This window comes from Ruditapes philippinarum, unplaced genomic scaffold, assembly GCF_026571515.1.
Source record: "Ruditapes philippinarum isolate M1 unplaced genomic scaffold, ASM2657151v2 ctg651_1_1_1_1, whole genome shotgun sequence".
In the NCBI taxonomy this organism is placed as follows: Eukaryota; Metazoa; Mollusca; class Bivalvia; order Venerida; family Veneridae; genus Ruditapes; species Ruditapes philippinarum.
This window is the reverse complement of record NW_026864800.1, coordinates 211169-222568: the sequence shown is the minus strand read 5'-3', so window position 1 is coordinate 222568 and position 11400 is coordinate 211169. Positions and strand designations below refer to the sequence as shown.

At 32.6% G+C, this 11400-nt stretch overlaps 1 protein-coding gene across 15 annotated transcripts in view; it reads left to right on the top strand.

The window, feature by feature from the left end:
• Positions 1–4202: 4202 nt before the first annotated feature.
• Positions 4203–11400, top strand: part of LOC132726843 (dedicator of cytokinesis protein 3-like) — a 146569-nt gene continuing 139371 nt past the window's right edge. For 13 of the 15 annotated variants that reach the window (XM_060712223.1, XM_060712224.1, XM_060712235.1 and 10 more), the window contains exon 1: positions 4204–4377. In XM_060712223.1, coding sequence (XP_060568206.1) covers positions 4323–4377 — 55 coding nt within the window. In that variant the 5' untranslated portion in view covers positions 4204–4322. Of the gene's footprint in view, positions 4378–11400 lie in introns of all 15 variants that reach the window. The other 2 variants (XM_060712222.1, XM_060712220.1) reach the window with 1 other exon arrangement.

Sequence of the window (11400 nt, the reverse complement as noted above, 5' to 3'; positions counted from 1 at the left end):
GCAAGAAATAGAGAACTGTAAATCGTGGCCCATAAATTGTATAATTCATGCTTTTGCCAAATATAGTTTACATAATAAATTTCATTTTTCATCTTAACATATTAAGTTTTATAAAAATGATAGTTACTATAGCTTATAACATACGTCTACAAACTGCAATATTATCATGAAATTCTATTTCAACGCTATATTTGATATTCTGTAAGTCACTTTCGTCAGACTCACAGTAAGCGAAAGGAAGATCAATGTCTGAGCTTGTGTATTAATATTATGCTAATAAATGAAGATCAAATCATATTGATTAAAGATACTAGTTTTGATAATATACGTCTACAAACTGCATTATTAATATTAAATGCAATTTAAACGCTATATTTGATATTTTTAAAATAACTTTCACTTCCTCTCCCTAACATTGAAAATACGAAAGTGAGCGAAAGTATAAGATCTCTGAAATTGCTATATAGAAATAATGAAAATGCATGAATATTAAAACCTCATAATGATTTTTAAGTAATTTTTATTCATTTCTGAAACTATGCGTCTACAAACTTTTATATTAATATAAATTCAAAATAAACGGTATATTGAATGTTTTATAAGTCACTTTCGTATTTTTCAATGTGAGCGAAAGGAAGATCTATGTAGTTGTGTATAGAAATTATGCAAATAAATAGCGATTAAATCATCATATATAATGATTATTTTTGAAAATAAATATTATCAATTTCTGATAATATACGTCTACTTAGAGCAATTTTAGTAAAAAATCAACTTAACCAGTATATTTAATATTTTATATGTCACTTTAGTATTTTTCAATGTGAGCGAAAGAAAGATTTCTGAACTTGTGTATAGAAATTATGCAAATAAATGGCGATTTAAATATTATAATGATAGTTTTTAAAAATAGATATTATCAAATTCCAAAACTATACGTCTACAATCTGTTATATTAAGGTGACAACAGACACTTTCCGTGGTAATCACATAAATGTCATTTAAACCAACTTATTTTAGTAATAATTGTTATTTATTTAATCTTTGTGCATTAAAGTTCGTTGATCATCATAAAAAATAACATATTTGAAAAAAATGTCTTTGTAAATGATTGATTTTTAATAAAAATCCTAAAATTTTAAATCGTCATATCAAAGTCATTTTTTATTTTTTTTGTCATCAAACTTTTGGAAAATAACCATACTTATAATATCTGGGGAACCGTGTCTCAAATTTTGTCTATCTTTTCTCAAAAAAATATTACGTAACGTCAAACATTTTATGCGACTTTTTTCACCATACATATTACGTAATTAAAGATAATTAAGTCGCTGATTGAGCAAACAAAAATCCCTGACACGGTTCCCTCCGTAAATGAATTCCCTTTCATGTGCTTTAAACCGCATGTTAATTGCTTGATTATTAAAAAAGTTATGCCGATTCAAAGTTAGTCCGATCCGCATCAAACGAAGTGTCATAAATTGGCTGTTCTCTCTCGGACCCCTACGTTTCACGCTAAATAATTACATAATACACAAATATCGCACCAGAGAGGGTCACAAGTTGCGGTAACATACACTAACAACATTTTATGACCCAGTGACATCTGACCAATTAAAAAGTTGCTGATTAATATCAGTTTATAACAGAAATTTCTTCACATCTTAACGTGATTTACCGTTAGTCTGGTATCGGTTGCACATGTCACGTGACTTTCGGTAAAATTTGAGGCACTCGGTGGGGGGAAATGGGACGTATTTGTGCACCGCTAGCGGGGTATTTAATTGTTTCACATTTGAAGTTTATTATTATTATCATCAGCATTATTATTATATTATACCAGTGTCACTCTATCTGTGTACTCGTGTATGAAATTCCGTTAAAATATAAATTAAAATAACAAAAAAACTGAGCTTCTGACAGTATTTTAAAGTCCATGGTAGATGTACAAATAAGAACGGGATTTTATATATTTTTTCCTTTTTCAATTAAAACAGAATATTTAATATTTTATAAGTCACTTTCGTATTTTTCGATGTGAGCGAAAGGAAGATATAAGAACTTGTGTATAGAAATTATGCAAATTAGTAGCGATTAAATCATCATTATGATTATTTCTGTTAATAAATATAATTATTTTCTAATAATATACGTGTACAAACTGCAAGTTTGTTTTAAAAGTCTATCAAAATGTTATAATTACTATTTTAAAAGTCACTTTTGCTCACTTTCGCTCACTTTCGTCAAAAATCTCACTTTCGTATTTTAGGCATACCGCTTTTAATTCAATTTCCTTCATTTCCCACAAAAAAAAAATAAAAAAATGATACATATATATTTAGTACTTAGAAATATATATATATATATTATTTTTTTGCGGGGAATGCTAAGGCATTTAACATTTTATTGCTCACATTCTATATGTATGAACATTTAAGAAAGATAATTTATAGGCCCAAAAGTTTGTGGGTTTTTTTTTGTTGTTGTTGTTGTTCAATTATTTACTTAGAGGAATTTATTTTAGAGGAATTCAGTTCCAATTAAAATTATAAGTATATTATAGTAATGTGAAGTCGATCTTTGTTATAAAGCGTTTTCTTGAATATTTCTTATCAACATTTTTATATATCAGTGTACTGAAGAAAACATACATGAGACATTCTTTTTTCAATGAAATGAACTCAAAAAGAAACATACATGTAATTGACATTTGTCGTTCATATTTAAAGAAAAGAAAACACAATTGACAATTAAGAAACAAATTATATTGTGTATATATATTTATAGTTGTATTTATGTAATGACAACTATTTAAAAAAATCTTTAAAAGACATTTCTTAAGTGAAGAACGGATATTAAAATAATGTCAAATTTTACATACACTCCTGTTTGTGTTTACCTTGTACAAGTATCCTACTCTTATAAATAGCTGTGTTAACGTTGCTCGATTTTTTTTTGAAATACCTGTATAATATATTGTTACCTCTGAAACCATCTTAAATGAAAATAATTTGCATTAACATTTCTTTTTAAGTGTTATGGCCGTTCGTTTAATACGTTCTTTAAAAGTACATGTATATACGGTACCTTTTTTGTTCCATGGTTTAATTTCCGTTTGAATATTTGCCACATCGTACAGTCAGCTGTTCAATTGCCATTTGAATTTATGCCATATAGTAGTCAGTCGTTGGTTGCTGTTTGAATATATGCCATATCGTACAGTCAGTCGTCTGGATATGCGATTGAAGCAGTCTTAATCCATTACTTCATATAGAGGTCTTTTCACCCCGCCCCCTTCTTGAGACCTCAAATAATGAAAAAAAAGCGCTATTTAGACCCAAACACTTTTTTTCGTTCAAGAAATGGTGTTAAAAAGTGATCACCTTTTCGGCGCCATCCCCTATCAAATAAATACATCAAGTGGGTGCAAGAGGGGGATCTCCAAGAAAATTTTGAAAATGGCCTCAGGTCGACCTTAAGGTAACGTGTAACCAACGCTGAAAAGCCTTTGACTCTATCTCAATCCAGAAGTTGCAGCACTTTGAAATCAGTTTTGATGGAAAACCAACGCAAATAGTGATTTTTGGCGATATCCCTTCGTTGCCATGGTAACAGGAAATTGAAGTTCGAGTATTCAGCTACAAAGTCAACATTTGTGCCAAGTTTGAACAGTATTGAAGCCTTTTTTATAGTTTCATAGCAATTTGAACATGTTAGAGGAGGCTTTTCAATGAAAACAGCCATTTTTTCACAAAATGCTCATGGAGAAATGGGTTAACTGGTATGTCTGGAAATTATTCTGATATTGATGATTTCAAATCCAGAATATCTTTCCGAAACGAACAATTATAAATAAATAAAAAAATGTAGAAATAAAATAGCAAAGAATATCAATTTACAAAAATGAACGATCTATATCACTGCTAACTGCATGTGCCTGTGTGAAAGGAATATATTGGTAAACGCGATTTATACCGTTGGGAGTGGTTTCGTCGAACTACTATAAATTTTTGTTCAGAGTAATTTAAGATACGCCTACTGGTACAGTACAGCCGGATATAAAATGGAGAAGTGTGTATTGATGCAATTAAATCGATATGCCTGTTTAAGTGAAATTCTGTTTTATTTAATGTTTTAAGAGCTGAAAGGAGAGTAATGTTTTGGGGTGTTCAACCCAAGTCGGAAAATAATTGGTACATCTACGCCCAAAACATATCAAGCGTAACATCACGTGATCAAAACAAGAATGGCAAGAAATTGACATTTAAAAGAGGAAGTGAAATTTAAATAAAAATACATTTATATTTGTGATGTAACATTCAATGACAACTATGGATAATACCACATGGAAACCATCTAAGAAGAAATGTGGTGTTGGTATGTAGCTTATTTCATTTATTTCAGTTAAAACTTTAATAAGGTTATTTTGTCATTTGTTTTCGCGATGTCGTCAACAGATTAGGTGATTTTATCGTCTAGAATTGACGCAAAGTAAAATCTACCTCAAAACTTCACAAAAAAAAAAAAAAAATAATTTTAGGAAGAAATTTTTCTGAGTTTTATTGGTGTCTGTTTATTTCAGTGTAAATTTGAAACAGATTTATTTTTCAACAATTTTTACAAGGTGCAAAAAGTTGTTATTTCTTGTCGCTACTGTAGACATGAAAACATTTCTTGTCGGTAGTCATGAACACATTTCTTGTCGGTACAGAAATATTGCCTAAATGCAGGATATTTTGTAATCAATGACAACGAAATGTTTAAAATTATTTATTGAATATAGACCGACAATAAATTATTTGAACACATTTAAAACCTACATGTACGCCATTGATAGCAATAATGAAACTTTCTTGTCGGTATCCACGAATATTCTCATAACATCATTCATTAATGATGATATTCTTAATTGAATTAGAATACATTTAACATAATAATTATTATTTATAATATAACATAATCTTAATAAAAATAAATTATGATTTAACACTTGTACACAAATTCTTAATGTAATATCAATGGTACGAAGATGGCCGAGTTCTTGACGGTGAGAAACTGAGACTGACTTCTTGTCGGTATAGATATTTGCCTATAAACATGGTTCAGAACGAATTAATTATGTTTTTTATGTAAAAGATATTAGGAATTGTAATTATTAAATGATGAATAAGTGAAATTAATTCGTATTTTCCCATTTTTACTTCTTGTCGGTTCTTGTCGGTTCCTGACGGTTCTTGTCGGTAATTAGGGAGACCGGATTAATTTTATTATTTTACATTCTGTTTTAACAGAGTCATTCAATATTTCATGCACCATTTGAGTTTTTACTTGGATCACCTAAGCGATTATTATTAAGCCCAAAAGTTGTGATTGTTCCGTTATAGGAATACCCCGCCTATTATCATTATGTTACATTGAACATGGCGGCTCCAACTAGATATGACACTGACAATTTCTCTGATAGGTATACAGTAGATATCTTTATATTTTTATTCTAATATTTTCTTTAAATACACACATAATATTTTTTTATGTAGTCTATTAAACTCTATAGCTGGGCAAGCCAAAGCCAGTGGACCCGGGCTTGGACTTCCCTGTATAAAAGATCATTTAGGCTTTCTAAAGATAAAAAAGTAAGACCTCAAAACATGTGTCAAATAGAATTTTCAGGTAAAACTTTTCAGTTTTGTAATTTCAAATATATATTGAGATGAGTGCTTGTTAATATTCACATCTGTTATTTATTAAATATATTTTTATCAAAATATTTGTCAACATGATTTGTTTTTACATTGTTGTTAATGTGCTACCCGGTAAACAATAGGTTTAAGATTTGATATATATTTATTCAATGTCAGTTGAAAGGCAATAGGCTAATGATAATAGTAATATCTTAATTTTCTCCATTTTAAAAGCATCTTTATATACATTTATATTAATAATGCATTCAGTGTCATATCTTCAATGTAATTCACACATTTGAAAATTTAAATATTGTACACAGGCTGAAAGTGCATAAAGATAAGTGATATATTCATTAATGAATTATATAACATTAATAAAAGAAATATAAGGTGCAGCTTTTTTGAATATTTCTTTAATTTTTGTTATTTTGTTTAATTAGCGATAAGCTGCTTATGCTACTTGACTTATAGTAAAGATGATTATGGTGATGATGATTTTATTATTATCATCATTGTTATTTATGATATTTTTTTGTACCTCCCTGCATAATTTCAAGCAAATTAAGGCCTGTAAGCAGACCTATCCATCTTATGCAAGCTGGCAGGATATTTTCTTCACATGAGATAATTCAGTATTGTTACAGGATTCAGACCCTTGAGACGTGAGATTGAAATCTCCAAACACTTATACACTTGAACAAGGATAGACATAGTACTAAACACACCAAACAAATTTGGAATAAAGGAGTAAAATAATAATTTTAGGCACAATTAGTGTTCACACAGGGTGCCATTAAATTTAAATTCCAAAATTTAGAAGTCAGTGATTGCAAGAAAAATTTTTGAAAAAAGGAAGTAAAAATTAGTTTTTAAAAAAAAAAAACCATAAATTAGCCCATTATTCAAGGTATATGTAAAAAGGCGGAGTATTAAAAATTTGGGTATTAAAATAATTGAGTTAAGAGATGCAAAAATTTTTATACAAAAAAGACGATTTCAGGTAGCAAATTTGGGGAACTAAATGTTTTTTTTGATAATAGATTTTTCTTCTGTTCAAATATATTGGTTTTTGAAGCAAATTAGCAATAAGCAGTTGTAAAAAAATAAAAAATGTTATCAAAGTTTCCTATCTTAATAAATACACCCCCTCTTTAAAAACAAAATTTTTTTTTTTTAATCTATGGTTTTTTTTTGGTAAATATCCAAATTATTCTAAACAACATCCTGGCAGTCCGAGGAGACTTTTTTTTTCATTTAAAAAAAAGGAATTAAAAATAAAATTTGTTTATTTACTCCTAGATTTAATTTGTCATCAAATTGATCCTTTAGAAATATGTACTACATTTTATATCAAAAAGTATGAAAAGTCTTAAAATAAAATTTAAAAAAATTCTAGAGACTAAAAGTGGATCTTTTGATGTTTTTAAGAATTATTCTTTTGTGCCATTAATAAAAAGAAACTTTAACAATGATCATAACCATGGAGAAGCACTGTCAACATTTTAACCTTAACCTCCTTAATTTTTGTAATGGACTTGTCTAGCTTTGAATTTGGAACAGTCCATTCTGAGTTTAAGGGATTTTAATATGAAAATATAAATATTCAGCTATCATTTGTATTGAGGCTGGTCAGACTGCATGAAATACAGGCTGGCCTGGCTATATACTGGTGGCAAAGGCAAACCATGTAACATTCCAGCAGGTTAAGGGTTGATTTTTATGTCCCCATGATTAACTTGAACTGAGATATCAGAATTGTTGACTTAAGCAATGTAGGGCACTGTCATTATCTTAAGTTAAAAAAAGTCACTGTGTCAGATTTAACAAGATTTTTACATGTACCCCTATAACAAACATTTAACAGACTCAGTGATGTAATTTTTTTTCTCTGTGATAAATTTCAGGCATAGCTTTACAAAAAAACTAACTTGATAATTAGCATTGTTTTTTGGTTCAGCTATTAGAAGAATAGGTTTTACTTACCTAGGCATCAGCATCACAGTTTTTCTGTGCAAGTTGGTATCTCGTAATCTGCTGAAGGCGATGGGTTGAAACTGCACACACTTATTTGAGAGCATAATAGGAGGTCTCTTTGTTCAATGCCCATAACCCTTTATTATACGCCCGTTTGAAAAACGGGACGTAATATGGGAACGCCCCTGGCGGGCGGGCGGCGTCCAATTTTGTCCGGAGCATATCTCCTACATGTATGGAGGGATTTTAATGAAACTTCATAGAAATGTTCACCACTATGAGGAGCAGTGTCGCGCACATGAACCAGGTCTCTAGGTCAAAGGTCAAGGTCACACTTAGAGCTCATTGAAAAATGCTTGTCCGGAGCAAAACTTCCACATGTATAGAGGGATTTCAATATTACTTGGCACAAATATTCACCATTGTGAGGCGGAGTGTCGCGCGCAAGATTCAGGTCCTTGCGGCCAAGGTCAAGGTTACACATAGAGGTCAAAGTTCAGATAAAAATATGAAGATGTGAATATGGACCATTAAGTCATCATTTATTGTGTCGCCTCTACGGAGTAGTGGCGACATATAGGGATCACTTCTCCGTCGTCTGTCTGTCCGTCTGTCCGTCTGTCTGTCTGTCTGTCCGTCTGTCCGTCCGTCCGTCACAAAACTTGTCCGGACTACTCCTCATAAACTACTGGTGCAATTTCATCCAAACTTTACAGGAATGATCAGTACCAAGTCTAGTTGTGCATATTGTCAGGATTTTCCGTTTCAATGATTTTTGTCAGAGTTATGGCCCTTTAATAATTTTTAATTTTAAAGTTTGTCCGGACTACTTCTCTTATACCTTTAATGCAATTTCAATGAAACTTTACAGGATTGATCTGTAGCTCAAGTCCTTGCGCATATTGCACGGGTTTTCCGGTTGAATGAGTTTTGGCCGAGTTATGGCCCTTTGATAAAAAGGTTTCTTTTTCTGTGTGTTGCCAGATACACAAAAGCTTGTCCGGACTACTCCTCATCAACTATTGGTGCAATTTCATCCAAACTTTACAGGAATGATCAGTACCATGTCTAGTTGTGCATATTGTCAGCATTTTCCGGTTCAATGATTTTTGTTTGAGTTATGGCCCTTAAATAAACTTTATTTTTAAAGTTTGTCCAGACTACTTCTCTTATACCACTTATGCAGTTTCAATGAAACTTTACAGGATTGATCTGTAGCTCAAGTCCTTGCACATATTGCACGGGTTTTCCGGTTGAATGATTTTTGGCCGAGTTATGGCCCTTTGATAAAAAGCTGTTTTTTTCTGTGTGTTGCCAGATACGCAAAAGCTTGTCCGGACTACTCCTCATAAACTACTGGTGCAATTTTATCCAAACTGTACAGGAATGATCAGTACAAAGTGGTTAGTCTAGTTGTGCTCTGTCCGTCTGTCTGTCCGTCTGTCACAAAATTTGTCCCAACATGAAATTGGCCATCATGAGGCGACACATGTGATTACTGATCGCTCTTGTTGAAGGATTGTAACACAAATGGTCATTATCAAGACTATGGCTGTGATACATATAATTTAGGTCAATATATACAAGGTCAAGGTCACTAAAGATGATGAAATATCCAGATTTTGTCCGGAGCATATCTCCTACACGCATGGAGGGATTTTAATGAAATTTCATAGAAATGTTCACCATTATGAGAAGCCATGTCACGCACATGAACTAGGTCTCTGGGTCAAAGGTCAAGGTCACACTAAGAGCTCATTGAAAAACGCTTGTCCGGAGCAAAACTTCCACATGCATAGAGGGATTTCAATATAACTTGGCACAAATGTTCACCATTGTGAGGCGGAGTGTCGCGCACAAAATTCAGGTCCCTGCAGCCAAGGTCAAGGTCACACATAGAGGTCAAAGTTTAGATAAAAATATGAAGATGTGTATAGGGACGATTTAATCATCATTTATTGAGGGATTGTAACACAAATGGTCATTATCATGACTACGGCTGTGACACATGTACTTAAGGTCAATATATGCAAGGTCAAGGTCACTAAAGATAGTGAAATATCCAGATTTTGTCTGGAGCATATCTCCTACATGTATGGAAGAATTTTTATGATACTTTATGGAAATGTTCACCACCATGATATGTATTGCTCATTGCATGATCCAGGTCTCCAGGTCAAAGGTCAAGGTCACACTTAGAGCTCATTGAAAAATGCTTGTCCGGAGCAAAACTTCTACATTCATAGGGGGATTTCAATATAACTTGGCACAAATGTTCACCATTGTGAGGCTGAGTGTCGCACGCAAAATTCAGATCCCTGCGACCAAAGTCAAGGTTACACATAGAGGTCAAAGTTCAGATAAAAATTTGAAGATGTGTATAGGGACCATTTAGTCATCATTTATTGATGGATTGTAGCACAAATGGTAACTATCATGACTACAGGTTGTGACACATTTAATTTAGGTTAATATTTTGCAAGGTCAAGGTCACTGGAGATGATTAAATATCCAGATGTTGTCCGGAGCATATTTTCTACATGCATGGAGGATTTTAATGTTACTTTATAGAATTGTTCACCACCATGAGACGTAGTGCCCTGCACATGAACCAAGTCTCTAGGTCAAAGGTGAAGGTCACAGTTAGAGCTCATAGAAAAAGGCTTGTCTGGAGCAAAACTTCTACATGCATAGAGGGATTTCAATATAATTTGGCACAAATGTTCATCATTGTGAGGCTGAGTGCCATGCATAAAATTCAGGTCCCTGCGACCAAGGTCAAGGTCACACATCCTGTGCATATCTTCCCTACTGATTTGTTTTAAGGTTCATTTAACAACACAGTGCCAAGAATAAAAACTTGCTTGCTAGATAACACTTATCCATAATGCCCCCATCTCCATCTAAAGCTTTCGTAAACGGGCGTATTTTGTGACTATGGCACCCTTGTTAAACATTGACTTCGACAGAATTATGAAATGAATGTTATACATTTATCCAGGCTCTTGTTAGCTCACCTGAGCACGAAGTGCTCAAAGGTGAGCTTTTGTCATCACTCTGCGTCCGTCGTGCGTCTTGCGTCGTGCGTCGTGCGTCCTTCAAAAAATGGCGTCAAACTTTTCAAACAACATCTCCTCCTAAACTACATGGCCAATTGCAACCAAACTTTGGTGGACCCCTTTCAAAGTTGTTCAAAAATTTAAATTCCATTAAAAACTCTGGTTGCCATGGCAACCAATAAGAAAAACTTAAAAAATCTTCTTCTAAAAAACCGTAAAAGCTAGAGCTTAGATATTTGGCATGAAACATCTTCTAATGAGTGCCTACCAAGTTTGTTCAAATCAAAGCCCTAGGGTCAAAATTGGCCCCGCCCCAGGGGGTCATTGATTTTCCCTATATGCATATAGTAAAAACTTAAAAAATCTTCTTTTAAAGAACTCAAAGAGCTAGAGCTAAGATATTTAGCATGAAACATGTTCTAATGGGTGTCTACCAAGTTTGTTCAAATAAAAGCCCTGGGGTCAAAATTGGCTCCGCCCCGGGGGTCATTGATTTTCCTTATATGTGTATAGCAAAAACTTAAAAAATCTTCTTTAAAAAAAACCCAAATAGCTGGAGTTTAGCTATTAAGCATGAAACATCTTCTAGTGAGTGTCTACAAAGTTTGTTCAAATCAAAGCCCTAGGGTTCAAAATTTGCCCCGCCCCGGGGGTCATTGATTTTCCTTATATGACTGTGTATA